This window comes from Musca domestica, unplaced genomic scaffold, assembly GCF_030504385.1.
Source record: "Musca domestica strain aabys unplaced genomic scaffold, Musca_domestica.polishedcontigs.V.1.1 42, whole genome shotgun sequence".
In the NCBI taxonomy this organism is placed as follows: domain Eukaryota; kingdom Metazoa; phylum Arthropoda; class Insecta; order Diptera; family Muscidae; genus Musca; species Musca domestica.
Window position 1 is genome coordinate 2491344 of NW_026712329.1, and position 18225 is coordinate 2509568.

General features: G+C 34.9%; 1 protein-coding gene across 2 annotated transcripts in view; it reads left to right on the forward strand.

Annotated features, from left to right (window-relative positions):
• Positions 1 to 18225, forward strand: part of LOC101888171 (tubulin beta chain) — a 173916-nt gene that overhangs the window by 127833 nt on the left and 27858 nt on the right. The window contains exon 4 of one of the 2 annotated variants that reach the window (XM_059127048.1): positions 15289 to 15456. In XM_059127048.1, coding sequence (XP_058983031.1) covers positions 15289 to 15456 — 168 coding nt within the window. Of the gene's footprint in view, positions 1 to 14170; positions 14339 to 15288; positions 15457 to 18225 lie in introns of both variants that reach the window. The other variant, XM_059127047.1, reaches the window with a different exon arrangement.

The following is an 18225-nucleotide window of genomic DNA, read 5'->3' on the forward strand; positions in this document are numbered from 1 at the left end:
TGAGTCAATTTCAGTCAATTTATGCATGTCAGTCCGTCCATGTATTCTTGTGAACAGAATGTTTAATGTTGTTTTCAATATTTGTTTGGTCCAAGGACGAGCTCTATTAAAATTGGTGATAATTGAATCAAATTTAGATATAGCTCCCATAAATCTTCAACAAATTTCGGGTTAATTGTGCACCAAATGGCTAATATCTGTCCAAAAGTCTTGAATTCCGATATAGTTATAGCCCTTATATATGTTTCATCCGATTTGGTGTTTAAGTCCCTCATGTATGTATCCTTAATCCGATTTCAAGTTTATTATGCAAATAATGGCTAATATCAGCATAAATGGAGTGAATTCCGGGACGTACGTTTCCATTTTGTGCAACTCGGCTCCGATATCCATGTTAATTTGTAATCACTCTACAGGTCGCAATTATAGCCCGATCCTCACGAAATATTGCATTGAGGTTGGGTTATGGTCAAAATAGAATCGTATTGCTTTTGGAGATGGTCGCATAATATTTATTTTCCTGATCACACAATCGACACGGAATTTTGCTTGAGAAGAGAGTTAAGGACCGGGAAGAAGTCTAACATTTTGGATCACCATTGGATTATGTTTAGCTGTAAAATGGACCACAATTAGAAACATCACGACGGAGTGCGTAAATATTTAGCAAATGTCCCTGATCAAAAAGCTAAGGGTAATATCTAGACAGTGCTCTATGACATAATTTCAAAAGCAAAATCTTCCAAAACTTCTACCATATTGTAGAGTTGTAGGGTATCAAATGGTCGGCCCTTGCTTACTTTTTTTAAGATATTCATTTTCCAAGAAATATCATGCACTCTATAGCAAACTATAACTGCTCTAAAGCCAAATGTTGATAGGTGGGTTTATCTACTTAAAATAATTCTTTCGTTACGGAAGCTCTACTAAATATGCGGAGTGGTGTAGGGTATCATATAGTAGCCACTGCCCGACTTTTGAGTTTCCCTTACTGTTTTTTACAAGAAACGCTGATATGAAAGAATTTCCCCTTACCCCTCCCGGACGTTTCATGGAAATATTATATTCTTTAACTTAAGGGTAATTTTATTCCCCTCTCAAACGACTTACCCCAATGTACAAATACATAATGATGCTAATACAAGTGAATTTGGAAAATATTTTCAATTAAAATAATGAATTTAGAAAAATTTGCATAGCACAAATTAATATTTGTTATTATTTATTAGACATGCATGACACAAAATAAACGCTATACTTTAATAGATTTATGATAATCGTAGGTGGTTATTAAATACATTGGGATAACATTAAATAAGGAATTTTTTCGGATAGAAAATCCAAAAATAATAATATCTGAAGCTTTCTTTACTATATGGCAATGGATTATTTAAAGTTATGCAAAAATAATGTATGAAAGAAGACGTAAAAAAGAAGATACGTGTAGCGGCGTTGCAAAAGTTTACATCGCAAAGTAAATAAAATAGGAGGATGTAGGGCAAATGTCCACCTCTCCCACAGTTTTGGAAGTTTTTGGATTAAGATTCCTCGGAATCCGTCATTTATTTATACAGTGTCTTCGACAATATTGTGAATAAAAATACATGAATAATTTAACACTCAGACGAGTCAGCGACGCAAAACAACACCTTTGGTCTGTTTTAAATATCATTAAAAACTCCTTTAAAACTGGATCATATCAAGTTATAAAATAAAATTCTACTATGGTTCCCAGAAGCCGTCAAAAGTCTAAATCTTATCTAAGCGCCAGGAATTCATATATATTACATATACATGTTAGGGTTAAATCCGTACTATGTGTGAGTTTGTGCAAAAATATCCATTTTGGAAGGATGACGTGAGAAAAATATACTTCATTAAATTTAAAGAAACGAAATTTCTAAAATATATTTGCTTCAATTTTCCCAAAAAAAACAATATTTGCCGAATGGAATATTGCGATATGTTCAGCTCACGAGCAATTTTTCTGCCACTGCGACGAGGGTTTCGATGAAGTCGCTTCTCTACATTTCTGCTGTTTTCTTCTGTCCACTTCTTTGACGTCGGGCTACGCTACCAATATCACGGTATAAGACACAAACGATTTCTTCGCATTTAAATGCTGGAGTGCTCTAACGATAGCCACTTGTGGTTTTCCAGTCAAATATAAAGAAATCACACTATCACGCTTGAATAACTTTTTTTCTGGAAAATTCTCACCAAAATACTTTTGTACTCTTGTAAACAATATAATGAGCTACCACTGGAATAATTGTAACAGCTGTCGAACGAATGGAATGAAAGTTGGTTGAATTTGTTTTTATCTTACCCTGTACATCTTTAATGTGTTGAAATTTCAGTATTCCCCAAGAAATATTTTAAACAATTCATAAATATACAAATTTTAAAATGGTTCTGATTTCTTCTTCAAAGAAAATCCCATTAAAATATTCCTATAAATATATGCCAATGAAGAAAATTCCGATCATATTTTATTGTTGCTGTAATTTATTTGCACTTTTCCTTGCAAATCCCTATGTAACAAACAGAAGCTTTAGCCAATTTTGAATTGCAAATAAGTAGCTTTTCACAGCCATAAATTTACACAAACACACACACACACACACCCTCATAACTAAATATTTATGGTTTTAAGAAATAACACCTGTACAGGAGCAGAATTTTTGCATAATTATTATTGTTCTAATTAAAATTAATATTTTGGTTAAACAAAAATTTCACAATCCTTCTAATAATATGTTGGACAATACATAAATTATATATATTATAAATGGAGATGATACATTACGACCACAACAGTGGTGAGGAAAATGAGAGCAATAGTTGCAAATTTTAAAGATTAGCTTTTGGCTACAAACGAGAATAGGGACTTATGTAATTAACAACTTTTATCACTTTGAGTTTATTTATCCATAAAATCCTTCTCAGCTTTGGCCATTGCGTTCACCTAAATTCGGAAAACAAATTTGTTTAGATTAAAACTGCTATAATTTTTGTTCTAAATGTAAACTTACACATTTAGATTTTAGCAATTATCAAATTTTTATTTAGAGCCGCCCAAAGTTAGTAACAATACCTAGATATATATTGGAATATTTACACACACACACACATACACGTAGCTCTATAAAAATAATGCGTCTGGCATTAATATTCATAAATATTAGAAAACCGAGTATTTCGTTTAATAAAAGCGCCTTAGAGCAATACAAAGCGCATAAGTGAAATTCATTAATGCCATACCAAACACACACACACAAATAAAGCAAACAAATACTGCAAATAAGCACTATGGATGTTTCTATGTGTGTGTGTAAATCTAGTGTTCTGATAATATCAGTATATATATTTATATTCATTTGGGCTTCGTATAGTTTGAAAATTGTGTGTGAGTGTTTGCCTGTGTACTTAGAAATCAAGCCATAATAAATAACTAAACGCAAGGACATTTAAACAAATGCACACCAACAACATGGACATGTGTATTTGGTTTGTGATCAAACACTCACATACATAAACACAACAAATAAAAGCCATTTTAATTGGTTTTTATCGTTATATCACATAACATATATTAGTTCAAATCTATGGGTATGTTATTTGACCATAGGTTTAAACTGGACAGCTGAAAAGTTCTTATGTCCTGTAGTTAGCTATTTCAAATTCAAAATTCTGTATTAAAAATTGTTGAATAAATCACCGTACGTTCAGTCATCATGGCGAATGAGTATTGTCGTTACTCATACGTCTCAGAGGCCACTAAAGATAATCTTTCTGAAGTGTTTCGACATTACTTCAAAAAAAAAGAACATTGTGTCCAAGTAGAATTTAAACAAATATTAAAGTCTATGGACATTTTTAGGAAATATGTATTATTCCGAAATATTTTTCCATTTTGTCTTCCACTGACCATATACCTTCAAAGTATTTTTAAACAATTTGCAATAATAGATACATATGCATCCTTCAAAAACAGTCACATAATATAAAAAAACACTTTCCAACAATTTCACAAATAATTCTTAAACATTCTCAAAATCAACAATTTACATTCTAATGTCCTTCAAGACATGTCAAAACCATGTTTACAAATTAAAAAATATCCTTAAAAACTCTAAAATAATCTCCAAAAGAATATTCTACCTTGCACCACTATGAATTTTCAGTATAGCTACATGTAACCTTTTTTGAATGCATTTTATGACTTGAGGGCACTTATAATATGAATTCGAATGGAACTTATACAGGGTGAGATGAAAAAACTGCAACCAATTTCAGACTGCTGTCATTTGAAAACCACTCGTCCGACAGCTATTAAAATTATTCCACTGGAATCTCATTATATTGTTTACAAGCGTACAAAAGCAATTTGGTCAGAATTTTCCAGAAAAAAAGTTATTCGTGATGGAATTCAAGCGTGATTTCTTTATATTTGGCTGGAAAACCACAAATGGCTATCGTTACAGCACTGCATCATTTAAATTTGTTGTGTCTCGTACCATCACTCGTTACCGTGATACTGGTAGCGTAGCCCAACGTCAAGGAAGTGGACGGAAGAAAACAGCAACATCAGCAGATATGGTTCGAAAATTAAAGAAGCTACTTGATCTAAACCCGCGTCGCAGTGTCCGAAAAATGGACATATCGCAATATTCCAAATTGAAATTCCAAAAAGTGCAAGAACTCACGCCGCAATAGAAAGAAAATAGACACAAAAGTGATGGTGTGGGCCGCCATAACAGCCAATGGTCCCTCTCCGCTTATATTAATCGACCGTGGCATCAGAATAAATGATGAATGTTATTTCGAAAATATTATGGAGGGTGTATTAAAGCCTAGGGCACGCAAATATTTTGGGTGCAGACCTTGGACATTCCAACAGGACCTAGCACTCAGCATGTGCCACCCAAGAATGGTTACAAAAAGGGGTTCCTCGCTTCATTTTCAGCGCACAATGGCCACCAAAATCTCCGGATACCAATCCGTTGGACTATTGTGTCTGGAGTGTTTTGGAAAGCAAGGCTGGCACTAAAAAATACCAAAGTGTCGATCACCGCAAGCAAGCGCTTCGCCGGGAATGGGCCAAAATACCGCAGATCAACATTTGGGCAGCGTGTGACGGTTTCATTTGCCGTTTGAAGGCCATAATTCGTACCAAAGGTGATTAATTCGAATAATTTAAACTTATCTTAAAACTTGATGCTATTAAAAAATGTAAAAATTATGGTGTTTGACTTCGTTGCACTTTTTTTATCTTACCCTGTACATACAATGATTCGCTACCGAAGCTAGAACCCAATATGACCTACCCTTACCAATTTTTAGACAAATTCCTGGAAAATGGGGCAAAAATCATCAAAATATCGGGAAAACGTGGAACTAAATATTCAATGTTCTGCCACTTATGTTTCGCCACACGACCTACAACCCATTACGAACTACAAATACCAATTTCTGGACAAATCCCTTACAAATGTGCAAAAATCATCAAAACACCGAATATCGGGAGAAACGTGAACCTATACATACAATGTTTCCCCATACGAGCTAGAACCTATTATGGCCCACAATTTTTAGACAAATTCGTGCGAAAATGTGGCAAAAATCATAAAAATGCTGAATATCGGGAGGTACCGTTATATGGGGGCTATACAAAAACGTAGACCTATGCATACACCGGAGCTAGGACCCATTATGACCAACAAATACCAATTTTTAGACAAATCCGAAGAAAAATGAGGCAAAAATCATCAAAATACTAATTATCCGGATATACCGTAATATGTCGGCTATAGCAAAACGTGGACAAATTGTCCTGCTAAATTTTGAAGCTCTACGTCAAATAATGAGGGCTGTATAGTGATTTCAAAAAACAGACAAACGGACAGAGAGACAGACAAACGGACATCGTAAAATCGACTTAAAATTTTATGCTGATTATGAATCTTCAAAATCAAAAATTCAGATCTTCATGTCCTTCAGAACATGTCAAAATTATGTCTAAAAATGTAGAAAGATCCTTAAAAATTCTGATATATAATTGAGAAGGATATTTTTAAAATCAACAAAAGATTAAATTAAATAGTTTTTTTTTTTAAATTAAATAGTTTTTTAAAAGTATTATGTATACGACTACTAATTGCGATATCTTTTTACACATATCCTGTAAACATTTAAGTCTTCAACTCAAGGTCCATCAAAAGTATTCCTCAATAATTCACAACTTCAAATCGAAATCTCAAAGTTAAAACAAAAAAACGTATTAGTACTTCCATCACTCATACTTCCCTGCGACAACACCCAGCCAAGAGATTTAAATTCACTTAAGCTGTCTTCCTCTCTAAAAATTTAAAAGTCAGCAAATAATTTTGCCAACTTCTTTCTTAAAACCAAATTACATCCTTCTCCTCTATCTCTTTGTATGTTTTTCACCAAAAGCATTATTTCTACGAAACGTCTGTAGTAATTTGATCCATTCAAATCCAAAGTGATTTCTTTCTGGAAATGTGACTTCAATTGCCTGACCAAAAATTCTGTTTACTTTGGTCTGAATGCATTTTGTGCAAGTGATCAAACAAGACCATTTCAATGTTGTCCACACAAAATTTATGCATTTCTTATGTGAGTGTGGCTGAGTGTGTGTATGTGTGTGTGCATTTACACGCATGCATCTATGTTGAGTGTACATACATATATCTCTATGTACTTTCCTGCCTAGCAGCTGGTCAACTAACCATGCCATACCATCCAAATGTGTGCAGCAAATTTCAACAAAACATGAGAAATGCATTCATTATAACAACCGAAATAAATGTCGATAAGATTACCCCTTAACATGGCGAAAGGCGATTGGTTTGAAAATGATGAGGACGCCGTTGCGTATGATTGTTATTGTGAAGTATACGTTTAAATGGACAGTTTAAATAACACGCTATGCATGTTTTTTTATACCCCACACCACAAGGTGGTCAGGATATAATGTCTTTGTGCATTTGTTTGTAACAGGCAAAAGGAAACGAGATAGACCCATAGTACCTTTTGATGATCTGCATAGAATCACATTCAGATTTGGATATAGCTCCCATATATAATTTCGCCCGATTTACCTTGGATTGTGCACCAAGCGTATCATATTTTTGACCGAATTGAATCTTGAAGCTAGTATGTCAAATTTGGTGAAGATCGGCTAAGATATAGCTATAGCTCCCATATATATTGTTCATCCGATTTATTATATTTGTTACCCACACAGTAATATGCACTCCGTAACAACGATATTCAGGGAAATATATGAAATACAGCACAGAAATATCTTTGTCAAATTTATCAAGATGGGTTCAGCTTTGGATATAGCCCTCATATATATCAAATGGGCAATACAAGTCCGAATTTAAAAGATACAAATGCTTCGGTATATTTAGTCTTTTCAACTTTAAATTATAATTATAATCATAGCTTGTATGATTGAATTAATAACATTTTTTGACAAACGATTTATTGCCTCGAAAATGCTTCTGAAACCTTCAAAACACTTTAAACCGGCTGATTATATAAAAGGGTTCATTTAATCGACGAAAGTTAGGAGATAGCATTACAGGCTAAGATAAAAAACTGCAACAAAGTCAAACGACATAATTTTTACATTTTTTTTAAATATTATTAAATGAAAGCAAAAAATTCGGAAATAGCATCAAATTTTAGAATAAGTATAGATTTGTTCGAATTGGTCACCTTTGGCACGAATGGCCTTCCAGCGGCCAATGAAACCGTCACACGCTGACCGAATGTTGCTCTGCGGTAGTTTGGTCCATTCCCGACGAAGCGCTTGCTTGAGGTGATCGACACATTGATATTTTTTAGTGCCAACCTTGCTTTCCAAAATACTCCAGACACAATAGTTCAACGGATTGGTATCCGCAAATTTTTTGCGCTGGAAATGAAGCGAGGAATCTTATTTTGTAACCATTCTTGGGTGGCGCGTGCTGAGTGCGATGGTGCTGTGTTCTGTTGAAATGTCCAAAGTCTGCGGCCAAAATGTGTGCGTGCCTAAGGCTTTAATACACCTTCGTTATTTTTTTCGCGTTAATATTCGGCATTTTTTTCTGAGAGCGACCATCGGCTGTTATGGCGGCCCACACCATCACTATGGCCGTCGCTTGAGTTCTGGTGGCCAACTGAGGATGCACAATTTTAGCTGACCTCTTTGGCAAGTAAACACGATCATTTTATTTGTTTACAAACTGCTGGACAACGAATGTTTTCTCATCGGAGAAAAACAAAGGTGGCAGTTCACCACTTTCGGCCAAGCGAACCAACTCTTTAGCTCTTTCGAGTCTATTTACATATTGTCACGGTGTAAGTTCTTGCACTTTTTGGAATTTCATTGGCTTTACCCCGAGCACTTTTTTCAATATTTGTCGAATGGAATATTGCGATATGTTCAGCTCACGAGCCATTTTTCGACAACTGCCTATATAGGTCGACGTTTGCCTGTAGCCCCATATAACGGTACCTCCCGATATTCGGTAAAAAGCCGCATTTTCAAACGGAATTGTGCGAAACTTGGTACTTAGAAGTTGTAACGGGTTCCACCTCCTATTGCTGAATATTGTCTATGTGGGTCGACGTTTTCCAACGCACAATGGCCACCAAAATCTCTAGATACCAATCCGTTGCACTATTGTTTCTGAAGTATTTTGGAAAGCTAGGTTGGCACTAAAAAATACCAAAGTGTTGATCACCTCAAGCAAGCGCTTCGCCGGGAATGGGCCAAAATGCCGCAGAGCAACATTCGGGCAGCCAAAGGTGCCAATACGAAAAAATCTAAACTTATTCTAAAATTTGATGCTATTTCCGACATTTTTTGCTTTCATTCAATAAAATTAAAAAAAAAATGTAAAAATTCTGTATGTTATAAAATAAATCGTTTTTACAATCCATTTTTCAACTGCCACACTCAAGGCGAGGTCACCCGTCCCCGAGCTAATTAATCTTTTCTTCTTATGTAATATTTTGAAAAAAAAAACTAACCGCACCTCGAACTTATCATACCACCTTCGTAAAATCTCACATACAATGCCATGTTTATGTTCACATTGGCATTGTTAAATGCTTTACATTATTCTCTTATTAGACTTCAAGGTATATTTGGTTTTCTTGCTAATGTTTTACAACTTTTCATTGGATATTCATTCCCATTATCGAAATGTCTATGCCTTTGGGTTATATTCACGTAAAATACAGTCCAATTGAAATGTATGAGCAGTTCGGTGAAATATTGAAATTTTGGGGACATATTTTATGTAAAGAAATTAAATGCCAAATCCTATAATGCTATATATTAAGATACCCAAGACAATTGTCGAGGTATAGTCGGGGGCACAGTCTAACAGTCAGGTTGTCCTTATTTGGCTGGAAATCCTAATCGCGAAGAAGGATTGGTTCCGAATGGGGAACTTTCGTGTGTAGACTTTAACATGGTTTCCGCCTCCAACCAAGAAAGATACCACTTCCAAATGTGTGGTAGTAGAGAAATTGTGAACCGTGTTTTTAGATTACAGTTTTTTTCTCCCAGTGTAAATGTAATACTCAAACCCATCTATCAACTACCAGCTACCTTTGCTAACATATTGCAACATTTTTGCCACAATTAAGAGTGGACATTCGATATGCCTTTGGCTGTGTAAACATTGACATCGTTTGGTTTCAGTTTTCTGTAATATTTTTACATAATCTCACATAAATGCAGCAGGAACAACAACGACAACAGCAACAAATCTACCTTCATCCGAATGTAAACATGAATATGGATATGCTTCCATTTTTAACAGCAAACATGAGTGGAATTCATGAAAAAATCATTCATATTTGTTGAAGTTGCACATGTATGTGTGTATGTTCGATGTTTTATGTTTGAGATTTTTATGGTCGTATGTATGTTTATTTTTTTTTTTTTTTTTTTTTTGTAAACTATATCAAAATCTTTTGAAGTATATTTGAGCTTAACAGAAAAAAAAACGAAATCGTTTATTATATTTGAGTGAAAATTGAAAATAAAACAATAGTTGCATTGTTTACGATTATATTTTTAATATTAAAATTTATTTTGTAACACTTAAATATGTATATTGAAAGTATGATACCAAAAAAATAAAAATGCTTAACCTTTGTTTGAATTAGGAATATTAATAAATATTTCCATGTAAATATTAAAAGGGGCTTTGGTGCGTATGTACATTGACATACATTATACGACCCACGGGCGAAATGTACACAATTTTACCAAAAAAGGGAATTGAGTGTTGTAAACAAAATTAACAATTTAATTTACGTATGATAGATATGCATAAAAATTGAGGATGTTTTATTTATTTATTTTTTTGCAAATATCTGTCTTCAAAGCAAAAATCGAAAAACTTATTTTGGGAATAGTCGAATTTAAGTTCTATGGTCTTCCGTTGTCAGAGAATAGGTCTCCAAAATAATATAACAGATTTAGGAAATAATCAATTGAAAGAAATGACAATAAAAAAAAAAAAACCGTGTATTGGCGTTTTGGAAGTTTGTATAGCAAAATACCTACATAAAGGGGACAACGTCCTCCCTCCTCCAAAAACGGTTTAACTTTCGTATTAAGAGATCTTAGAATCCTTGCATTCAGATATTGTGTCGAATGAGTCACCAAAGAAGTATTTTTGTTCTTTTTTCACAAATATTGGTGGGGCGTTATAAAATTGCTGATTAATTTCATACTTCCTGAAACATATTTCGATTAAAGTAACATGTTATTTCTATGAAACTCAAATGATAAGACCTTATCAAATGATATTTAATTATCCTACATAAAATCTTCATTACACCCTACATCACATAGTGGTAAGGGTATTATGTATTTGTGCATACTTTTGGGGATCTTCATAGAATCACCTCTGAATCAACAGTCCTCCATGTATTGTTGTGAACAAAATGCAGGTTGCATTTAATATCCGATTGAGATAAAATTTTTCAAACAATATTTATTTAGCCAAAGGACAAACTCTATTAAGATTGATGGTAATCGGATCAGATTTAGATATAGCTCCCATATATCCTCAACCTATTTCGGGTTAATTGTGCATCAAATGGCCAATATAAGTCCAAATGATCTGTATTGCGGTACATCCCACCGAATTCAGTCTAGCAGCTATTGAATCAAATTTGGAGAAAATCGGTTCAGATATAGATATACCTGCCATATATATGTTTCATCCGATTTGGGGTTTTAAGTATATCCAAATGGCTAATATCAGCCCAAATGGACTGAATTTTCGCAATAACGACCGAATTCATTCTAAAAAACCAGTACTTCAAATTTGGTGTAAATCGGATCAGATACCCGATTTGGGGGTTAAAGTCCCTCACAAGTGTATTATGCATTCCACAACATGATATTTGGTACCAGATATCGGATACAGCTCGGAAATAAGTGTAGCAAATCGGTTCAGATTTGGATATAGCTCCCATATAAATTCACAATCGATTTCGGGTTAATTGTGCACCAAATGGCCAATATCAATCCAAATGACATGAATTTTGGCATATCCAACCAAATTCAGTCTAGAAGAGTGTGCATCGAATTCGGATCAAATCGGTTCAGATACAGCTATATCTGCCATATATATGATTCATCCGATTTGGTCTTTTAGTCCCACAAATTCGTAATATGCATTAGACAACAATGATATTTGACACCAGATATCTTATAAAGCTGGGAAATACCTTTGCCAAATTCTACCGAGAACAGATAAGATTTGGATATTCCCATATATATCCTTAATCCGATTTCAGGTTTATTGTGCAAATAATGGCAAATATCAGCCCAGATTGAGTGAATTTCGGAACGTACGTTTCCATTTTGTGCAACTCGGCCCTGATATATATTTTTTTAATATAATCCTTCTCCAAGTGATATCATGTACTCTATAACAAACTATAACTGCTCTGAAGCCAAATGTAGATATGTGGTTTTATTTTATGAAGTTCCAAAATGGGGGTATAAGACACCACAGTTTAAAGTCATATTACTATTGGCAGAATTGAAATATATGGCTAATATAAAAAAGGAATTAGGTAAATATATATATATATATATATATATATATATATATATATATATATATATATATATATATATATATATATATATATATATATATATATATATATATATATATATATATATATATATATATATATATATATATATATATATATATATATATATATATATATATATATATATATATATATATATATATATCTATATATATATATATATAAGCCAGAGATGTTCTCTAAATAGTTCCCAAGGAAAAGTGCCTGGCCCAATGTAGGTTTTTTCCTTTTGATGATTTCCATAGCACCTATCCTTCTGTCGTTCCGTCTGTCAATGTATTTTATAAACAAAGTACAGGTCGCATTTATTTATTGGTCCTGAGAGGAACTTGATTGAAATTGGCGGTAATCGATCCAAATGTGGATATAGCTTCCATATATATTTTCGTCCGATTTCAATTTTATTATGCGCCAAGTGTGTAAAATTATTCCAAATAGAATGTATTTCGCCACATCCGACGGTATATAGCCTAGAAATTGGAACTTCAGATTTCGATATTGCTCCCAGACATATCCGATTTCACGTTTATTGTTCGCCAAATGGTTAATGGTTGTTTAGCCCAAATTTAGTGGATTTTAGCACATACGTCCTGAATCTGCCTAAAAGCAAGTGTATCAAATTTAGTGAAAATCGGTTCAGATATAACTATAGCTCCCATACATATATCTTTGTTGGATTTCAAATGAGACTGCCATATTTAGACTCGAATCAAGTGTGTTGAATCTGTTGAGAATAGGTTTAAGCATAGTTATAGTTCCTATATGTCGGATTCATCCGATTTTATATTTAAGTCACCCAAATCCGTATTATATACTCCATAACAAGGATTTTCGGTACAATATATTAGGTACTTCCCAAAGTTTTGTCGAGTTTGGTTTAGATTTGGATATATCTTCCATACATAATTCCCTCTAATTTGTTGTACATAATGCATCCAGGACGCTACATTTAACCAATATTATAGTTTTTATCGGATAGCTTTAACGTTCTTCAAATTTAAACCGCTCTAAAGCTTTAATACGCAATTAATACAAAAATTAGCAATATGAACGTTTATTTGATATAGGTGACCCTACTAAACATTCATAGTGGTGTTGGGTATCATAAAGTCGGCACCGCCCAACATGTCCTTCCCTACTGGATTTAATATCTAACTTCTCAGAAACCCTGCAGACATCTACGCCAAATTAAATTAGGTTATCTGTAGAATTGTAACCTTAATCTTGATTTCAACAGAGGGGCGGACATTGTCAAATCTACCTAGAATTTTAAGTTTATCAAGATATATACTTTATGGAGTATGTATTTGCTTAAAATTGTCTATTCTACTGGGATGTTAAAAATGTACTCAATTCCCAAATTATTATTCCTCAAACTGAATAAAATAAACTTTAACCTTTCTCGCCTGAAATAAAATAAAAATGTTGCGCATTATTTCAAATAAATATTTTTTTTTGCTTTTCCTTTGTATTTTAAATATTATTTTACATTGTAATGAGATGTACTAACAGTTTGTTTTTTTTTTTTTCTTTTTCTTTTTTGTTTTCTTAATTACTTCTTTCTTTCATATTCTTCTGTTGTAATACGCTACAATGCCACAATGCTGTTGCTGCTGACTGCCTGCCTGACGCTACAACTCTTTCTCTTTGCTCTGCCGAAATGCAATTGATTAAAATGTCTTGCAACTACTTGGCCGGCATTTTTGAACATTGATGTTGTTATTGCTTTTACATATTTTCGCTCGCTCTCACGACAACCTGTGGTATATTTTATGGAAAATGGCAAAATATGTATTGGCAAAAATGTATGAATAATCAACACTGCAAATGCCTCCGCCGCCGACGTCACTCTTGGATTCTTGCCTTGCCTCACCTTACCTGTCGTGGCAATCTTGTGCAATTATGCATATATTGTTCGCCGCCCGTTGCCTCAACGCGCCGCATAATGCCGCATTTTTTTATTCAAATGTCCACACACACACATTACATTCATCAGGTTTCCGATACAGTTGTTGAGCCGTACAACGCCACATTGTCGATTCATCAACTTGTCGAAAATACCGATGAAACGTTCTGCATTGATAACGAGGCTTTGTATGACATCTGTTTCCGTACGCTGAAACTAGGATCGCCCACCTATGGAGATCTCAATCATTTGGTATCTGTAAGTTGAACTAATGGATTTTTTCTTTTCTCTCCTTTTTTTCTCTTTTTTCACACACACACACGAATTCGAAATCGCGTGAAATGCACGGTCCCAATGAAATTGCCAAACAATACAACCCACAAACCCCCCCTGAAAACGTCATAACTGGAACGTCATGCCGCAACAATACCATCTGCCATGCCTCTGAACTTATGATAATGATACACGTCTTGTTTGGTAAATGATGATCAATGGAAAACAATGGTAACAACAACAAAAACATTTTCTTAATGCTGCCGATATGGCTACTATTCGCGCTGCTGCTGCTCCCGATGATGACGACGACGAAAATACCAATGTTGCCCCACCAACATTAACATCTCTGGGTTGGGTGGGTGTCTGTGTGTGGGCTGCTTAACATTCCACCAATTCAATGCCAACTTGCCATCATCAATGGTAACCACAACAACAACGATGATGATACATGCATGTGTTGCATGTGTACATGCGTGTGTGTGTTTCTGTGTTGCAATGATGTATTGGGTAAACATCATTACGACTATCAATTGGGTTTGTGTGTATGTATGTGTTCTGGTTTGCATTTGGCGAATGTGTGAATTCAACACAAACAAATAACGGCTATTCTCTCTCGCTCTCACATCCACTGCCATTTTTTGTGGAAATGATACTCAACACGAACGATGGCGATGACGATAATGATGATGATTCTTGGAAATGCTACATGAAATGAAATTAAACGAATGCTGATTGCATTCAAACGTACACACCACCTTGTTACGATTCTGATTATTTGGGCATTGCAACAACCAACAACAACAACAACCATGTTCTTCACCTGCCATATTCCATCTCTACCAATGTCATTAATATATCACGAATCCTGCCATGCCTCCACCTTTACATATCCGCTTCCACCATTACTCGTTACATTTTTCACCTGGTGGCAGGTGTCAGAAGTTGTTGTCGAGCCATACAATGCCACATTGTCGGCCCATCAACTGTGCGAAAATACCGACCTAACATTTTGCATCGATAATGAGGCCCTCTATGAGATATGTTACCAGCGTTTACGTTTCGTTTCACCCACCTATGAAGATCTAAATCATTTGGTGTCCGTAAGTAATCAAATGTAGCTATCCGCACAACCACACACATACACGTATAAGTGTAGCCGCTTGAAAACGCGAAAATTGTTAGTTGCATTCAACGAATGGACGAACAAGTCGACAACCAAACGAATGAATGAATTGTGATTGCTGTTCTCACAGAACCCCTTCAGCAAAATGTCAACTTAAAATTGCAGCATTAATAACAACAACAACAACAACAACAACAATTGTAGCAATGAAAGGTCCTACAACAACAAGTACTTCAACATGGCTTTCTAATTACATGCAGCCACTCTACTGGCCATAGTTTTGGAAATGTCAGCACACATTTGCCTTTAGGCTATATATGGCGCAAATTTCCATACATTACCAATAACAGGGTGTGTCAAGAAAATTGGGAATTCCGCAAAGGGGAGTTCTTATACAAAATCTTTTGTAGACCTATAACGCAGTGCAATAAATTTAGGGTTGTAGCCTGTCGTTGGATAACTTCAAGAGGAGGCCAATAGAGAAAAATTCCAAAATCGATTTTAAGCTCCTTTTAGTATCATTTACCTATTTAAGAAGAAGCTTTGAAAAGTAATAGATACCTTTCGATTACACCTAGAGTCGTTAGTTTGAAAAAGTCAAGCATTGTCCATATTAGAGTTGTACCAACCTAGTTCGATCCTAGTTCTTATCTGGTGCCAGAGACTCTCGTTTTTTGTACGAAAAATGTGAGAAATGGTGATATGGAATTTATGGAATCACTCATACGTTTTAACAGCAATAGATACCCTTTGATTACACCAAGAGTCGTTAGTTTGAGAAAGTGCAGCATTGTTGGCCCACGTTTTGATATAGCTCGCACATTATTCCATATCAGGGCTGTGCCAACCTAGTTCTATCGAACGAGCTAGTTATCTGGTGCCTGGGACGCTTGCTTTTTTTTCTTTTTTGTATGAAAATTCAGCGAAAGGGTGATATGGAATACGTTTAGCAACTAGTGCTCTGAACTATAAACTGCACCTTTTTCAGTTGTAATTCGAATTTGAGAATTATATTTGTAATTAGAATCATTCGAATTTTTGAACATTTTGACCGTTGGTTGAGGAGGCACCAGATGGACTGGACCGATATTATCCATTGTCGCACCATTTCGCATCCATTTTCGCAAATATTAGGATTATCGGATTATCCTTTGTCTTTCTGTGCAATATTTTTTAACAACTTCGAACATTTGAGGGGGACTTACCAGAAGGTGTAGACCGATATTGCCCATGTTCGAAATCTTTCTAAGTTTGACAATAATATTACGATGTACCAAGTTTGGATCAAATCGGATTCTCCCTTCGAGAATTAACGTGAGCACCAGCCAGATAGACAGACGGAAGGACGGACATCGCTAGATCGACTTCAAATGTCTTGAAACGGATTTGGTCCAAAGAGACCTAGGGTCTAAGCACGTTTTGGCAGTATCAAATGATATATACCCTCTCTAGCCATATGGCTAAGGGTATAAAAAGAGTTAACTGATTGACTGCTTGACTACACCTGTTATATCAACGCCCAGACGAAATGGCTGATGCTAGCGTCATGAAAATTTGGATGAGGGTCAACCTCGGGTGGTGATGAGAGATATGACTGTGTTTTTTTTGGAAATTCTTACTTTAAAGGTATGAAAATAAAAAATAAAAAAACAAGTAAAAAAGCTGTAAGTTCGGCCGGGCCGAACTTTGAATACCCTCCACCATTTGGAACGAATTTGGCCATTTTCCAAAAAAACCAGTAGAAAGTCTTCGGCGGGGCCGAAGCATTTGTATCTTAAAAATTCGGACATGTATTGCCCATTTGGTGCACAATTAACTTGAAATCGGATAAAAATATATATGGGAGGTATATCCAAATCGGAACCGATCTCGATAAAATTAGGCAAAGATATTTCTTAGCTGTATTTGATATATTTCTCTGAATATCGTTGTTACGGAGTGCATATTACGGCTGTGGGTAACAAATATGACAAATCGGATGAACAGTATATATGGGAGCTATAGCTATATCTGAACCGATCTTCCTCAAAATTGGCATACTAGCTTCTAGACTCAATTCGGTCGTAAGTGCCAAATTTCATCCCATTTGGTCAAATATTAGACGTTTGGTGCACAATCATAGGTAAATCGGACGAAGTTATATATGGGAGCTATATCCAAATCTGAACCGATCTCGATAAAATTTAGCAAATGTATTTCTGAGCTGTATTTGATACCCCAAATATTGTTGTTACAGAGTGCATATTACGGCTGCGGGGGGACAAAAATAACAAATCGGATGAACAATATATATGGGAGCTATAGCTATATCTGAACCGATTTCGATCAAATTTGGCACACTTATTTTCAGGTCCAATCTGATATTACACCTTTAGGGCACAATAAAAGGCAAATCGGACAAAGATATATATGGGAGCTATATCTAAATTTTGACCGATTATCTCCAATTTCAATAGGGTTCGTCCTTGGGCCAAACAAATGATTTGTGCAAAATCTCGTTTCCTTTTACCTGTAACAAATAAATGCACAAAGACATAATACCCTGACCACCTTGTGGTGTAGGGTATAAAAACAAATAAAAAAACTGTAAGTTCGGCCGGGCCGAACTTTGAATACCCTCTACAATTTGGAACGAATTTGGCAATTTTCCAAAAAAAAAATGAAATCTTTTAACAATTCTGTTAAAATCTTAATAACACCAAATGTAGCCGTCATATTAAGGTCTAAACGACGACGTGGACCTGCA